This window comes from Lipophrys pholis (genome assembly GCF_963383615.2).
Source record: "Lipophrys pholis genome assembly, chromosome: 12".
Lineage (NCBI taxonomy): Eukaryota > Metazoa > Chordata > Actinopteri > Blenniiformes > Blenniidae > Lipophrys > Lipophrys pholis.
Window position 1 is genome coordinate 29171671 of NC_137641.1, and position 17436 is coordinate 29189106.

Below are 17436 nucleotides of genomic sequence, written 5' to 3' on the forward strand. Positions count from 1 at the left end.
CTCCGCTTCTTCCACAAATCTCCACTGGTACTCCTGCTTCTTAACTTCTACTTTGTTCTTTCCTTCTTTCCTTCTCCATATTATTCTCCCTCTACTTCCTTTGTCTTCTACTTCTTTCCTTTCACTCTTCTTATGCTTCTTCTACTATTTGTTTTTTGCTTTTTCTGAAGAGTTGTTTTCTTCTACTTCCTTATTGTCTTCTACTTCCCATTTGTCTTCTACTTACTTTTATTTTTCTTCTACTTCCCCTTTGTCTTCTTCAACTTCCTTTTAGTTTTCTTATACGTCCTTATTGTCTTCTACTTCCCTTTGGACTATTTCTACTTCTACCATCTTGTACTTTTGTTTTGTCTTCGTCTACTTTGTTTGTTTTTTTCTGTTTCTTTTCTGTCGTTTGTTTGTTTCTTTTACTTTTTTGTTTTCTACTTTTTGTCTTTTTACGACTTCCCTTTTGTCTTCTACTTGCCAACTTCTGCTTGAAGAGCATCTTCTTCTACTCCTCCTCGTTGTTCTATTTCTTTTGTGATTTACCTCTTTCCTTTCAGTCATCGTCTTTTTTATATTCTATCTTTTTGTTTTCAAGTTCCTTTTTGTCTTCTATATATTGTCTTGTACTTCATTGTCGTCTTCTTCTACTACTTCCTTTTACGTCCACATCTACTGCTTCTACATCATCTTCTACAATCACCACTTGTTTAACTTATACAACTTCATTCTTGTTCTACTTTGTCAAAATTTTATAAGAAAAAATGTTAATAAAAATGTTCTCCTTCCTCTTCATTTTTAATGCTTCACACTTCCATTTTGAAATCTAATGTCATTGTTTGCTTCTGTCAAAACAAAAACTAAAAATTCTTTCTGCCATCAAATCTTCTTGATTCTGGCTGAAACGCCGCTGCAGCTCTGAAACCGTCGTTTCACTGCATTTTGTCGTTCGTTTTCACTCGATTCCACGTTGAAAAAATAGAAAAGAAAAGAAAAACAGCCACACACGGAGAGAGGTGTAGAAAAGGACGTGGAGGTGGAGTCGGTGATGTAACCGGCGTGGCGATACGGCACACCAGAGTGACCTAAATGTGAAGCGCTGCGAGCACAAACACACAAACACACAAACAGTTGCTCGGATGTCAGACCGAAGTGGAAATAACACGAGGCGGATATGTCAGACGAAGCGCTTTCTGTTATAAAGCATCTCTCCCGCTGATCTTTACAGAAAATTAACACGTTGACATTAAAATAAAAACCCTGAGGTGACAAAATTCATCACACGGGATGTTTTTTTTTTCATTTGTTGACAAAATTATCTCAAAGTGCTTTTTATTGTCATGCAACATTTTTTTTTTTTAACCTAGATTTCCCGAAACAGTTTTTAAAAACTGTCATTTCCGCCGTGAAAATAGACGTAGAACCTCCAGTTAGCTTTAGCTTTAATCGAAGCAGCTACTGTGACTATTACATTGAACTCTACGGAGCAAGAAATCCTGGAATCACCATCATTTTTCCGTTTGTTTCAGAAAAGTTTCCTGCTGAAAACGCTGCAGTTTGCAGGCGCATCCACTAGTCGGTGCTGTTTTTGTTTTTGGAATACAATCACGCAAGTGTGCGCGAGGTGAACGGTACGATGTAAAGACGTCCACTCGGTCCATCTGTATGGAAGAAATGTTCTCCACGTATGCAGATGATGGTGTGGTAAATGTTCATTTTGTTGGAGAAGAGCTGTAATTCTAACAAATTCTCTGACTCCTCCGTTGTTATTGCTCATTTACCTACAGTATACATTAGCAGGAAAACTTTTGTACGACCGTAGCGTTCATCTGCGGCCTCGCTTGATGTAGTACATGTCAGATCCAGGACTCGGGACTAAAAGTTCAACCCTGTTTTTGCACAATCTTACTTAATTAAACTTAACGGCAGGATGTGAAAAGAAACACTGAGGGAGAGGAAACTTTGAAACGACGGAGCTCTTGTGTGAAATAATCTAGGACGGTAGAACTCCATCGGACCGGAACGATGTTGACATGCAGAGCGTGAACAAACGGTTCATGGAGACATGCAGTTCAGTATGGACGTATGGACATTCGATATGGTTATTTTAAGAAAACCAGGTAACAGTTGAAATGTCTCCAGAAAGATTTATTTATTTATTTATTTATTTATTTATTTATTTATTTATTTCAAGGTTAAATGTTGCCATACAATCAATCCTTTTTCAGTAAATTAGCTGCTGTATTTTGATAAAAACAGATCGTGATGAATGTGATTGGTCATGCAGCCTATTTCAAGATGGAGGTTTTGCTAAATTCCCCCCAAAAATTATATATGTAATTTATTTATTGTATATTTTCTTTATTTGGAAACACTTAAAACCCAAATCCAAAGCTTTCATCTTCATTTTCCCCACTTTGTTTTTTTATTGATTTTTAACAAACCCAAAATATATAATTAAAGATAGAAGAACGAACAGAGAGAAAAAAATAGAAAAAGAAAAAGTTGAGATCTATATCCTTATTTTTTTTTTGTCCATCCTTTCTTAGTTTCATCTCCTGTATTGAACGACCGTTTAATTCTCTGTGGCCATCACCTGCATGTACGTTGTTTTCCATCAAGTTACTCAAATGTAGTACCATGCACAGAACTTTCATCTTAAAATACAAACATTAGAAGTGATCCTTCTCTTTTTTAAGGGGGGAATAAAATGAATAAAGTAAATGCAGAGCTTGATTAAAGAAAATATGAGGGAGGGGTGTACAATGTGTACTTGACAAATAAAGCTATTTGGAAAAATGAGGAAATACAAAAATACGGAATATGTTTTGGGAAAATCTGTCTTCATTTTCCGAAATGTTCTTTTTGAAGCCTTATAGAGAAAGAGATTCTCCCCGTTAAAAGGATTTCTTAGGTGATATATAATTTCATTTATTTAACATCAAATCTGACAGAAAAAGTGTAAAAAAAACAAACAAGTCCTGCTTGTTTCATGAATCAGAGTTGAAAAGCGAAATTCTATAAATTTCTCCACGTTTCAAACCCGGATACGGACCCAGTCCAGCCGTCCACAGTGTTATTGGCAACAGACGTTAACCGCCGCTGTTTCCTCGCCGCTCAGCTACTCGGACGTCATCATCGAGCGCGAGATCCTGATGCAGAAGTACATCCACCTGGTGCAGATCATGGAGACGGAGAAGATCGCCGCCAATCAGCTGCGCACTCAGCTGGAGGACCAGGACACCGAGATCGAGAGGCTGAAAGCCGAGGTGTGCACGAGTGCCTCCGCATCTGCTTCCATGCAGAAACACACACAGACACACACACACACACACACACACACACACACAAACGTGCAGGTTGTGTTGTGAATATTTCAGCCTCCGCGCTCCGACGTTCACGTGGAGACGGTTCGATTGCCGTTGTTTTGCAGATTGTGGTGTTGAACAAAACCAAGGAGAGGATGCAGCCTCACCAGAACAACCAGGAGGAGGAGGACCCGGATATCAAGAAGATCAAGAAGGTAAACCAGCGGAGGTCCAAACTGTAAACGGCTCTGCTGGAGATTTCAATATGGCCTGAGGGAAGACCGTGCAAAGTGTGATTAGTGTTGCAATTACAAAACAAACCTCCATAAAAGCATCACACAGTGTATGTATGTATGTATGTATGTATGTATGTATGTATGTATGTATGTATGTATGTATGTATGTATGTATGTATGTAATTTACAGATGCACCCTAACACGTTGGTGTTTCATTACACAGATGTAACTGCAAAAATCACAAAAAGTTCTTACTCCTATACATTTTTTCCTTCTTTTTTTCATTATACTTCTACTTTTTTTAAAAAAAAAAAAAACTCCTCTAAAGGAAATTGAATATACTGATGTCCCGAAACACCTCATACAGTTTTGTATATACTGGATGAGTGCTTCAATTTACAGATGTACTAAATGCCTCACACAGGTTTTTTTTTTTTGGTGTGTGTGTGTGTGTGTGTGTGTGTGTGTGTGTGTGTGTGTGTGTGTGTGTGTGTGTGTGTGTGTGTGTGTGTGTGTGTGTGTGTGTGTGTGTGTGTGTGTGTGTGTGTAAATTTACTTTACCATAATACATATAGGTGCTTCACTTTACTGATGTCCCTGAACACCTCATGTATATACTGTATAAGTGCATATCTATCTATCTATCTATCTATCTATCTATCTATCTATCTATCTATCTATCTATCTATCTATCTATCTATCTATCTATCTATCTATAAATATATCTATCTATCTATAAATATAGATAGATAGATAGATAGATAGATAGATAGATAGATAGATAGATAGATAGATAGATAGATAGATAGATAGATATATGCACTGTATAAGTGCATATATATATATATGTTTATATAGGTGTGCAAATTTACTCAACCATAAACACCTCATATCGAGTTTTTTTATATAGATGCTTCAATTTTCTGATGCCCCTAAACGCCTCATATAGGGTTTTTATATATAGATTGACTGATGTCCCGCAGGTACAAAGTTTCATGCGCGGCTGGCTCTGCCGGAGGAAGTGGAAGATCATCGTCCAGGACTACATCTGCTCCCCCCACGCTGAGAGCATGAGGAAGAGGAACCAGATCGTCTTCACCATGGTGGAGGCGGAGACGGAGTACGTCCACCAGCTGTCCATCCTGGTCAACTGCTTCCTGCGGCCGCTCCGCATGGCCGCCAGCTCCAAGAAGCCGCCCATCAGCCACGACGACGTCAGCAGCATCTTCCTCAACAGGTGCCCCCCGACGGCATTCCGGTATTTTGCCCGAACAGCAGATTACAGGAGATTAAAAAATGAGTTGATGTTCTCTACAGCGAGACGATCATGTTCCTACATGAGATCTTCCACCAGGGGCTGAAGGCTCGCATCGCCAACTGGCCCACTCTGGTTCTGGGTGAGTGCAGCAGGGCTCACGGATCGTGTCACCAGGAACCAGGATCTTCTCCCTGAGGCTGCGACAAAGAGCCGGAATGAACAGAATAATCTAGTGTTGGACTGAAGTCGACTTTGAGCCGATTTCAGCTTCTCTCACGTGTAAATTTGCGTTTTTTAGGTTAAATATCTCGAGTTTTGGAAGGAAAATTTAAGGAGCGGTCCAATTAATCCAAATAAAAAAATAATAATTTCACGAGATAAACTTTCTTCATGTTGCAAGATTTTATAGGATAAATTCACATTTCAGGCAGAAAAAACTGTTCGTACCGATCGAAATATATATTTCTGGCCAAACCTGAAAAGCCACTTAAAATTAGGGAATTACTCATACCTCAGAACAGTTTAAGTATTCTACAATGCTGCTTTTAGAATCACAAGGACTGAAATTAACTCATAACAAGTACTGACATTACTGTCATTAGGTAGTATTTTGTGTAAATCTTTCAAGTATGAAATTTTACTGCTAGTTAACTACAATTTTCCACCAAGAAAATAGTTTTGTAAATATAATGGAGTGTAAGTGACTCCTTGCAAAAACAGATATCACTGTACTAAAGAAGAATTTCTAGTACTTTTTAGGGTATTTTTCCAAGATATTCCAAGTTCTTGTCTACTTGAGTACTGTTGGCACCGTGCAATCTACCTTTCAATTTCTTAAAAAATCTGAAATAACTTAAATACCAGTATTTTGGGTACTTTTTGGACTCTTTTTTTTGTTTTTTTGTTTTTTCCAAGCATGTATTTTCACAAATACTTGTGTACAACTGACTTTACTCATTCAATATTTGCATTGCTGTAAATAAGTAATCTTTTTTTCAATTAGTACTGTTACTAGTATGTACCTTTACTAACATTGAATACAGTTTACACATAACTAAATACATTTTCATCAGGTATTGTACTTTTCTCATTTATAAATCATAATGATATAAAATGATTGACTATAATACTCAAATTGCTTTAATTAAGGAGAATTTTTTAGCTAATTTTTTTAACTAAGTATGTAATTTTACTTCACAAAGTACTATGTGGAAGTAATAAATAACATGTATTCACATGGACTTTTACTTGAGTATACCTCATAATCTACTCACCTGAAAACCGGTAGTATTTTTGCCATGTATAATTAGACAACGTACATTTTCTTTAGTACGTTCACTCCTCTTTATACCTGCATGTGTCGCTTTCAGCCGACCTGTTCGACATCCTGCTGCCGATGCTGAACATCTACCAGGAGTTTGTCCGTAACCACCAGTACAGCCTGCAGGTACTGGCCAACTGCAAGCAGAACAGAGACTTCGACAAGCTGCTCAAGCAATACGAGTCCAACGCCGCCTGCGAGGGCCGCATGCTGGAGACGTTCCTCACGTATCCCATGTTCCAGGTGCTGCACGCTCACTCACACCTCAAGGAGTTTCCCTCCCACAAGTCGTACCAGCTGGTATTTCTCTTTAAACCATACATGTCTTTTTTACCTGCAGCATCATGATGAGGGATATTTCTGGGAATGATTGGGAAATTTAAAAGCAGAAGTGGCCCCAGTCATTTTCCCTGAGGCACTCCACCTCAGGGGAAAATGTTATTTTTATATATTTAAATATTCTATTAAAATATGCTGTTAATGAAAGTTTTTTTTGGTTAACTATATATATATGTATATAGATGAGTGTATATTATTATTTTTTTTTAATTTTTAAATTGTATATCATTAAACCAAGTAAACCAAGTTAGTCAAGTAACTCTCTTCTTTTCCTCGTACCTTGAGAACGGCTAAAAACTCCTCTGAGCTTCATTTTTTATTTTTTTTTTGGAGTGCCTCAGGGAAAATGACTGGGGCCACTTCTGTTTTAAAATTTTTCAATCATTTTCAGAAATTGTTGCTGTAAATTTTTTTGAAAATGGGATAAATTAGCACAACAGCCTCTTGATACTTTCTACACCCGGAACAAGGAGGTCATCTCTGGGCCTCCATCTTTCTTGAAAGCACCTGAAACAATATGGACGCCGTACGAGGCTATCCTCTGGGGTTCTGAGGTGCTCTTCTTCTTCTTATTATTATTATTATTACTTATTGCACTAATCTTGTTCGTGTCTTCGCGTGTCTGTTTCAGATACCACGTTACATCATCACTCTTCACGAGCTGCTGGCGCACACGCCTCACGAGCACGTGGAGCGCAAGAGTTTAGAGTTCGCCAAATCCAAACTGGAGGAACTCTCGAAGTAAGTGCACCCACCAATGAATACGACTTAGGTCATTTTGAGGTTTAGATAAAGTTTAGTCATCTAGTCGGGTCTTTAAGACAAGCTTCTAATTTAGTGGATCACTATCATCTGGTTTTAAAAATAGATTTGTGAATCATCTACATAACAATGGAAGTTAATGGAGCGATTCCTTGTAATTTTCCCTATAGAAGCATGTATAATGTGAAACGTATAGGTCCTAAGACGGAACCCTGTGGAACATTTAAAAAAAAATTTGCCATTTATTTAAAATTTAATGTCACTAATCTCCCTCAGGATGATGCACGATGAGGTGAGCGACACGGAGAACATCCGGAAGAATCTGGCCATCGAGCGAATGATCGTCGAGGGCTGCGACATCCTGCTGGACACCAGTCAGACCTTCGTCCGCCAAGGTGGAGCGTCCGTCCGTCCGTCTCTCCGGGATCTTACCTGCCATATCGGTTCAACGTTCCACCTGTCCCTCACTTCCCTGTCGTCCGTCTCCTTGTCTTTTTTTTTTTGGGGCAGGCTCCCTGGTCCAGCTGCCCTCCAGCAGTGAGCGAGGCATGCTGAGCAAGGTGCGCCTGGGCTCGCTGTCGCTGAGGAAAGAAGGCGAGCGTCAGTGTTTCCTCTTCACCAAACACTTCCTCATCTGCACACGAACGTCCGGAGGAAAACTCCACCTCCTCAAGGTGAGCCTCACCTGTCCACAAATTACTTTCAGTCACCTCCGGACCAAAGTCCACCAAGTCTTTGGCGCCCTCTAGTGGACATAGTTATCATGACTGAGACAATGAGGGATCGAGGACTTTTAAACACAATTGTCTTTTCTTTTCTTTTTTTAAGGAGACATACAGTAAAACTAAAGGTTTAAAGCAGTTATTAGCTAAATTAGCATATAGAGCAACCAAGAAAAGTCGTGTCAACGCGGCTCAGCTGGTCGAGTGGGTTGTCTTCTAATACCACAGTTGGTAGTTCAATCCCCTGATCTCAAGGCTCCTTGAGCAAGAAACTGATCTTTTTTTAACATTGCTGATTTTATGTGTTTCTTGAATGTCAGGAGCGTTCCTGACTCTTTTACTTCTTTCTGAAGTGCGTTTCATAAACTACTTCCTGTCACTGAGACTCTTCGTTCCATTACTTTGGAATTAAAGCTGTTTTTTTTTTTTTTTTAAAGACGTCTGTTCCTTTCAAATAATACTGACTCTTTTCAAACTTTTCTCGGATGTTCTTTGGCAATGTTTTTTTATTGGCTTTATACAAAACCTGAACAATATTATAATCAACCATATCATTAAATTTTAGAGACTTACATTTGATAAATAGTGGGTTTGATGGATCTCTATATCTTATATTATATATATATATTTCAGAGCCCTTTTTGTCAAATGAACGTGTATAAGTTTTACAGGTCGAGTCCCAGATTTCCACGTAGTAAGTTAAATATGGTTTTAATCATTGTGTTATATAGAGTGAGTCAAGAAGATTGATGTAGAGATTTAGCTATTTATCCCTTTATATAATTTATATGTGACTTCTGTTGGAGGTCTTCGTCAATGTTTCTTTAACCCTTTGAGTGTCCATCCATTCTATTTCTATTGATACATCAACAGTGTTTATTTTGAATTTTATATATTCATTTTTTTCTAACATTGAGAACTAATTTATTTTAATCAAACCAATGTTTTATTTATTGGGAGTTCTTAATTTACTACTTCCACATTCATCTACTACCTGTTCTTTCTATCCATTACCAGCAAGGAGGAACGCTGTCCCTGATCGAGTGCACCCTGATCGAGGAACTGGACGTCAACGATGAAGACTGTGAGTGTCTTTCTTCCTCCCTCCTTCGTACCGCCCGTCCTCAGCCGCCATGACCCGTTCCTCTCCGTCTTGCTCTTCCAGACAACGCCGCCGGTCAAGGCTTCAACCATCTGCAGTTTAAGATCGTGGTGGAGCCTCCCGATGGTCAGAGCTTCTCTGTCGTCCTCTTGGCGCCGTCCCGTCAGGAAAAAGCCGCCTGGACCAGCGACATCAGTCAGGTGGGATTGCAGAACGGTGGTTGACGGGAGAGTTTGAAGTGCCGTCCAGGCGGTGACTCGTGGTTCCTCGTGTCGTTTCAGTGCATCGACAACATTCGCTGTAACGGCCTGATGACCAGCGTGTTCGAGGAGAACTCCAAGGTTTCTGTGCCTCACATGATCAAGTAAGAGGAAGTGGATTAAGAAAACAACCAGTGCGTCTGAGGCTCCGTTTTTGGGGTTTTTGTTGCAGAAACTTCTTCACATTTACTCGATTGCATCTTGGGCCACAAGTTGGCGCTGTTGGCTGTTTTTGTAATGAAACCACACACACGCACATGCGCACCGACAACAATCGGCTAACGACAGGAGTACACCAACATTCGCGTGGACAGACGACCAAGTTGGGTTGTTATTACGGTGACTGTCAAAATAAAAGTACCAAGTCCCAGGAGAAAATGGAGTCATGACACCAGAGGAAACATTATTCCGATTGGCTCTACTGAGCATGTGCAGAACAACTATTCACTCCAGCCGTAGTGCGCATGCGCAGGAGAAGCGTTTTCAAAAAGTTACGTTTTCAGTGGCTCCGTTCAACAGACACACAAAACGCAGCAAAAGTTTTTCACTTGAAAACTTTGTGTAAACGGGGCCATTCTAGGCGTTCAGACAATTAAAACAATTGAAAAATTGTATTTAGAATAAAACTACAGTAGCTAATTTTTGAGGTTGAATTAAAAAAAACGATATAAAAGGAGGCAAATTTCCCCAAACTGTTTTTGACCAGAAATTCTTTATATCAAAATGAAAGACAGTAAATTTGAGCGTGCTCGCTCCCACCCAAGTTCTATCATGAGCGTTGCATTGTATTTGAAAATTTAAAAAAAGACAAAAATGTCTTGGATTCTACAGATTTGTGTTTGTGCCGGGAAAAGTGTGAGAAATAACTTTTTTTTAAAATTTGTGTAAAAGTTAAAAATTAGAATGTAGAAACAGTCTGTGGATTACACGCTAATAAAAAAACCATAAAACTCAAATATACCAAAATTCTAATTTAGTTCAAAAAGTAGGTGAGTTGTTAAGAGTTACGTTTCAATCTCTAGTTACTCCTTAAGTTTGAGTTTTATTTCATTTAAATATTTTTCTCTTTTATTGGAACCACTTGACAATAAATACACTTTAATCTTAAAATACCAACATTAAAAGCGATCCTTCTTTTTTTTTTTACATAAAATAAAATGAATAAAGCAAATGCCAAACATGCACAACAAGTTTGAGTTTTATTTAATTAAAAAAGAAAATAATTATTTTCTTTATTTGGAATCACTTTCATCTTAAAATACCGACATTAGAAGTGATCCTTCTTTTTTTTATTTTTTTTTTTTTATTAAATATAATGAATAAAGCAAATGCAGAACATGCACAACAGGATTTGAGTTTTAAAGGACTATTTTATGCAAAGTTTTTTCAAAATATCAAAGATTAGTCTTATTTCAAGTTAAGCCACTTGTGCACTGCTTTTCCAATATTTTCTACTCTGTAAGAAAACAAAGACGTTGTCATCTTCTGCGTGTTCGTCCCGCAGGTCGGACGCTCGGCTGCACAAAGACGACGTCGACATCTGCTTCAGCAAGACGCTCAACTCCTGCAAAGTCCCGCAGATCCGTTACGCCAGCGTAGAGCGCCTCCTGGAGCGGCTGACCGACCTGCGCTTCCTCTCCATAGACTTCCTCAACACCTTCCTCCACACCTACCGCATCTTCACCACGGCCGCCGTGGTCATCGACAAGCTGGCCGACATCTACAAGAAGCCGTTCACCTCCATCCCCGTCAGGTAGGGGGCGCCCTCGGAGAAAAAAAAAATAAAATAAAACTCCTCAGCGAGAGGCCTTCCCTCATTCTCCTGTGAATCACGTTCATCACCGCCACCTCATGAAATCTGGGAAATGGCTTCGCATCTGTCTGTTACCACAGTGCTGAAAAATGAGCATTAACAATGAACCCATGCTTCACTACGGGAGAGTATCGGGGCCGTTGAGGAAAAGAACAATTGAAGGTTAAAAAAAAAAAAAACCAACCTCACGCGCTTCAGGAAAAGTCAAAAATCAAAGTCGAGATTTTTTTTTTCACAGAGAAATTTTTATTTTTTAATAAATGTCTCCACTTTGTATTTAAAAATCAAAAATAACACTTCTTTTTTTTTTTTTTTTTTTTTTACCTCCAAAAAAATAAATCTCGACTTTGATTTTTAACTTTATTTCTGAAGCGCATGAGGTTTTTTTATTTTTCTTTTTTTTTACCTCGGGATGTTTTTTACCTCGGTGGCCCTAATACTCTTCCACACTACACAGATCAAGTGGAGTAAATAAACTAGAATTTACTTTAAACTCCAGTTGTTTTCAAGTTCACTCAATAAAAACAGACAAAATACCGTATTACCCAGACAACAAGTCACTTTTATTTAAAAAAAATTTAACGTTTGGCTGCTTTTTTAACTTGTATTGAGAACCTTTAAATATACATAGATGTCACTGTATGACAGCAAAATACTGCCACAGTACCCTAAAATCTCTAATACTACTGTATTTGACTGACAGAGCGAGAAAAATGTCTTCAAAAAGAAAAAGTTACTCTGCACAAAAAGGGTAGCCCAAATATAAGATATAAATACTAAATTTGAGAAGAAAATGACTTAATATTATTATGATTATCCGTCCATGTACGTACAGCAAGTAAATTTTACTTTAAAGGATATCTTGAAACCTTGATTTAAGATGATACTGTAATTAATTATCAAAGCTGATGGACGCAGATTACTGCAGTAACATCTGGACAACTTAGATCTTTTTCTCTTTATGACACATTTGAAACTGAAGTTCGACCTATATTCCAGGAAATATGGTAATCATGAGTTAAAGCGCAGAGTTCGACCTGTTTGTTTTAATTGCGAATCATTAAAATAAGATTGTCTCATATCACGTGTTCACTGTAGGTGAGTAGAGACCTTGTATACGGATAAACTGCAGACGGAGTTTAATCACGCGTACGTTCAGAGTAAATAACTGGCCTCTCATGTCAGGAAGTTTCCTTCCTCCTCATCTGTAACCTGCATGGCTGCTTCTCATTCCACCCTCATCTTCCTCTCATCCTCCTCACCCGCCACCGCCTCAGGATCGAGCAGCATTCATGTGACCGTCTGTCCATCATGTCCCTCTGTCCCGACTACAGTCTGAAGATCACGCAGCTGGCACTGGACCAGTCCAAGTAATGAGCCCGGCTGCTGATTCTTCCTCTTTGTTTCCGTCAGAGCTTCAGGTCCACTCGTCTCCCTCTTCCTCAGGTCTCTGGAGCTCTTCTTCGCCACCAACCAGGGCTCCTGGGGCGCCGACCCCCTCAACACCAAGTCCCCCCGCCTGTGCCGCAAGTTCTCCTCGCCTCCGCCGCTCTCCATCCCCTCCCGCACCTCCTCCCCCGTCCACTGCCGCAAGCTGTCCCTCAGTTCGCCCGTCGGAAAGACGGGTGCCCTGGACCTGTCCTCCACGCCGTCCTCCTCCGCCGCCAACTCGCCCACCTCCACCTACTGCCCCTCCATCTCCTCCCCGCCTCCGGGCTCCACCAGGCCGCTCTCCTCGGGCTTCTTCTCGCCCCCGCCCACCGCCACGCGCTCACCCAGCCTCCCCCAGGCCTCGGGGGTGAGCTCGCCGCCTCCCTGCTCCACCAAGGCGCCGCTGGACCTGAGCCGCGGTCCCAGCTCCCCCGAGCTCAGCCCGGCCGCCGCGGAGGACGTCAGCGGGGAGCTGCCCCGCATCGACGCCTTCTGCGGGAAGCTGAGGCGAAGCATCCGCCGCGGTGAGTCCCGGCCGCACGAGCAGAGTTACTGTCTTTGTTCGTGGAGTTCAGTTGTACTTCAGTTGGTTTAAAAGTCTTCGCCACAAATCTGGAATCTGTTTGTTTCATGTAACACAACAGGTCAATGACAAGTTCTGTTTTTGATAATGACGATGTAGTTTTATTTTCAGGGTGAGTCGTAACTGGCCGTCTAGGCTGCGTATCAGTCAGCAAGCGCAACTTGTTCATCTGAAGATGATATTTCGCTTGGTTGTCACGGAAACATGGAACCCCCAGTGTCATCATGGGAACATGACGCCCCACGTGTCGTCATGTTTGGGCCCGTCATGTGAAAACGGTGAATGTGTCGTCTCGCTCTGTTGCCAAGGAAACATGACGATTGTGTCATGCGCTCTGAGTATTCACATGTCGTCATGCTCTGTTGGCATGGAAACACGGCGCTTAGATGTGTCGTCATGGAGACATGACACTCCACATATCATGTTTGATAGTCATGGAAGCATGACGGTCCGCATGCCATCATGTTTGGTAGTCATGGACACGTGAAGCTTAATGTGTAGTCATGCTCTGTTGTCATGGAAACAAGATTAATGTGTAGTCATGCTCCGTTGTCATGGAAATAAGATTGTGTAGTCATGCTCTGTTGCCATGAAAACATGATTAATGTGTAGTCATGCGCCGTTGTCATGGAAACATGATAATGTGTTGTCATGTTCTGCTGTGATGCTTAGTAGTCATGGAAACATAACCCCCTCCACATGTGTCATGTTCAGTAGTTAATGTGTCGTCATGCTTTGTTGTCATGGAAACATGACGATTTCCATGTTTTTGTGACGTGGGACCAAGAACAAGTATTGTGAAGTAGTACAAGTATGGAATCCAACAGGAGTGAAAACTCTCCTATTGATTCAATAAGACAACAATCACTCTTCTGGAGCGAAGAGGAAATGACTTCGCTGTAATGATAGACGGTTTGAAAATAACAGGAAGTTTGAGTCGTAAGGCGCCGCCGAGGAGTGGTGTACAGTATGAGTATACAAGCACACATTGTTTATTAATGTTTTAATATTTATTGCTGTCCTGTTATGGGGATGCATTTTTGTTTCCCTCCGTAATAACATAAGTGACTATTTGATGGGTAAAGGCGGTGGCGCCTCTGTCCAGCGCCGACTCACTCGGGAGCGGAGGACAGAAATGGGTCACCGTTACCCAACAGAGGAATAATCGTGCTCTTAGATCACCATCTGGCCCCGGCCGACGGCTCGCTCGCCATGAAAACAGCGCCGGAGCACTGGGTCAGAAAATCTCCCACAACAAGCCGGGGAGGAGAGAAAGGAGGAGGGAAAAAAAAGAAGAAAGGGCCGCTCCGGAGAGGAAAATGGAAGTGAAGGGGGGATGGAGAGCTCTCCACCCCGGCCCACAATAGAAAGTTCAAACGCCCACGAACGCCGCGTCAGATCTGGCTTTTAACTTTGTCTTTTGTTGAATTTTTTTTTAGAGGATGAAGAGAAAAAAAACTGAGAATAGTTTTTAGTATTTGTTTAAATGTTTTAGTAAGTACACAACAAAATCAGTTTTCATTAAAAAAAACATTCATTGACTTCTATTGTGGCGACACTTTAGTCTCACTTCTTGTAAATGAACGTCACACAACCACCTACATCGAACAGCAACAGATTTAAAAAGGCTTTTTTTATTTTTTTCGTTCTTTGGCTTTATTATATTAAGAAGTGAACTAAATATAAAAGTTCCAACTTTGGCCACTAGATGTCACTGTATGACAGTGGAAAGCTGCTACAGCACCACAAAAAAACCCCAAAAACTAGCTGAACTACTGCGTGAGACGGAGCAAGAAAAAAACGTCTCCATAAAGAAACTAACGGGAGAATAAATGTTCTTTTTATCCACGAGACCACAGACCTTTAGTAAATCCAGTCTTTTACTGTTTCGTCCTCCTCCAGCCGAGCGCGCTCTCCCTCCAGCCTCTCTGAAATGTGACTTCTTTGGGTTTCAAACAGCCGTCCTGGAGTCTGTCTCACTGGACAAGTTCCTCCCCGAGTCGCCGTCCATCAGCGAGCCGGGCGACTTGTCTCCCTGCCGCTCTCCTTCGACGCCGCGTCACCTCCGCTATCGTCAGACGGGAGGTACGGGGCGCTCGGACACCGACGACGTGCAGAGCTGTTGTGTTTTTCTTTTCTCTAACGTCTCATGGTCCCTCGCAGTCACACCGGGGGAGAACTCTCGCTGCACGATGTCGCCGGCTTCAGCATTCGCCATCGCCACGGCCGCCGCCGGGCACAGCAGCTCCCAGGGTGAGCGCGGCGCGGCGTGAAGGTCAAAGCGCTCCTAGCCGGGCGACGGAACCGCGGTTCTGTCAGTTCAATAGCAGCAGCGACGTCAAGTCGCCCGCAAACCGCTCAGAGTTACTCACCGCTAAGTTACGTGGAATAAAAATAAAAAGTAGAAATTCAGTCTATCAAGCAGCTCAGTACTAACAGCCATTATTAATAGAAGAAATATACACACCTGATTCTTCAGGAAATGCAATATAAATAGTGTTTGATGGAAAAAATAATATATTAAATAAATAAAAAAATTACAATAACAATAAGAAATAAATGAATAAAATAGTGCATGTTCAATAGAATAAATACAATTAAAGATAAATACAAATAAAATTTAAAATATAATAATAACAATAAGGAGAAATTAAAAAAATTAAATAGTGTTTGCTCGACAGAATAAATCTAAATGTATAATAATGTATAATAATGATAAGAATAAGAAATAAATGAATAAAATAAATAGTGTGTGTTCAGTAGAATAAATACAATTAAAAATAAATACCAATTAAATAAAAAATTAATAAGAAGAAATAAGAAATTTAAACAGCGCATGCTCGATAGAATAAATATTAAAAAGAAGTATAATAAGAATAAGAAATTAATAAAATACTGTGTGTTCAATAGAATAAATACAATTAAAAATAAATATAAATAAAATTAATAATAAAAAATAAACACTGACATTTTGTAAGTTTAACCTAAACTTTTCAACTGTGCATGTATTTCCTACATCTATTGAACCAAACAGCAGGTTTACAAGTGAATATAACTCTCTTGTTTGTTTGTTTGTTTGTTAATATTTGCTTTGGGTCCGTGTGGATTTCTTTTCTTTTCTAAGCACCTAATCAGGTGGAGAAAAGCTTTGAAACAAGAAACAGTCTGACAGGTTTAATCAAAGACCAACAAAGATAAGAAAGTCATGACGGATCGAACTCCTGCCGACAAAAACATCCAACTCGGTCGTCTGTCCACTAGAATGTCCGTGTTCCTGAAAACATTAGAAGTTCGTCAGTATGAGAATAAATATAGATAAAAATAAAATAATGAGAGGTGGAACATTTTTCATCATGCGGTTGGAGAAGAAAGTTCACAAGTCGCATCCGAATGTTTGTACACAATATCTCACTTCAGTTTGATGAAACTTTACTTCAGAATCGGCTTTTTTAAGTAAAAATAAACTTTTCTTTTCGCTCACAAACAAGTGATTTTGTCAGTATTGGGAAAGGATGAACCAGACGGGCTTGGAAGAGGTGTACGGAGGAGTATCAGGGGTTTTTCTCAAAGTGGAAAAGAAATAAATGAGTACTTCCAAATACTCTTCCATACTGCAGTGAGAATGATTGAATCAGGCGAATAATAATGATAATAATTTTAAAAAAGCTTTGAGTTTTAATCCGTTCCTACAAACGGCCAGACGATTCTACATTCTTACAGCTTTTAGTTTGAAGTTTTTCTAAATGTTACAGTCCTTTGAGATCCTGCCTCCTTTTTCTAAACTGCCGTCTGATGGCTGTTCTTATTTAATCGCCCGCAGCTTTTAGCAACTCCGAGAAAACCTGCGACAAAGAGTTCATCATCCGCAGAGCCGCGACCAACAGAGTTCTCAACGTGCTGCGACACTGGGTCTCCAAACACTCCCAGGTGAGTCCGCCGCCGCCGCCGCCGCCGTGAGCCCACTTCCTGCCAGGGGTCGCGGGGGTTCGGTTCTCGGCCTGGTCGCTGAGCGCTGAGGGAGACGAGGGCGCTCGGCGTCTCCCGTGATGGAGGTGCTCCTCGCTCCGCTGAAAGGTCAGCCGCCTCCCCGGGGCTCAAACCACCATCATCTTCATCCAGCGTTACATAAGAGGCTATTTTTGTGTCTGGATGCCGAAGCCTGAAAGTGAACTGGTGCGTTTTGTCTTTGGAAGACGACAGTTCAGAAAGAAAAGAGAAGTACACGTCGGTATTCAAGCGATGATACTGCAGAGAGTCTTTCAGGGTCTTGATTTTTGTACTTTTGACTCTTTCCTTGTTGCTGCCTGATATGAAA

General features: G+C 40.6%; 1 protein-coding gene across 1 annotated transcript in view; it reads left to right on the forward strand.

Annotated features, from left to right (window-relative positions):
- The window catches only part of rasgrf2a (Ras protein-specific guanine nucleotide-releasing factor 2a), a gene marked incomplete at its 5' end in the record, with an annotated part of 41301 nt that overhangs the window by 13785 nt on the left and 10080 nt on the right, over nt 1–17436 (forward strand). Inside the window, 16 exons of the mRNA XM_080476455.1 lie at nt 3107–3254; nt 3419–3508; nt 4514–4767; nt 4848–4927; nt 6159–6352; nt 7080–7189; nt 7487–7605; nt 7721–7884; nt 8950–9016; nt 9098–9234; nt 9316–9398; nt 10799–11047; nt 12554–13062; nt 15081–15206; nt 15285–15374; nt 16942–17048. Of these exons, the coding sequence (XP_080332581.1) occupies nt 3107–3254; nt 3419–3508; nt 4514–4767; nt 4848–4927; nt 6159–6352; nt 7080–7189; nt 7487–7605; nt 7721–7884; nt 8950–9016; nt 9098–9234; nt 9316–9398; nt 10799–11047; nt 12554–13062; nt 15081–15206; nt 15285–15374; nt 16942–17048 (2527 nt within the window). The remainder of the gene's footprint in view (nt 1–3106; nt 3255–3418; nt 3509–4513; nt 4768–4847; nt 4928–6158; nt 6353–7079; nt 7190–7486; nt 7606–7720; nt 7885–8949; nt 9017–9097; nt 9235–9315; nt 9399–10798; nt 11048–12553; nt 13063–15080; nt 15207–15284; nt 15375–16941; nt 17049–17436) is intronic.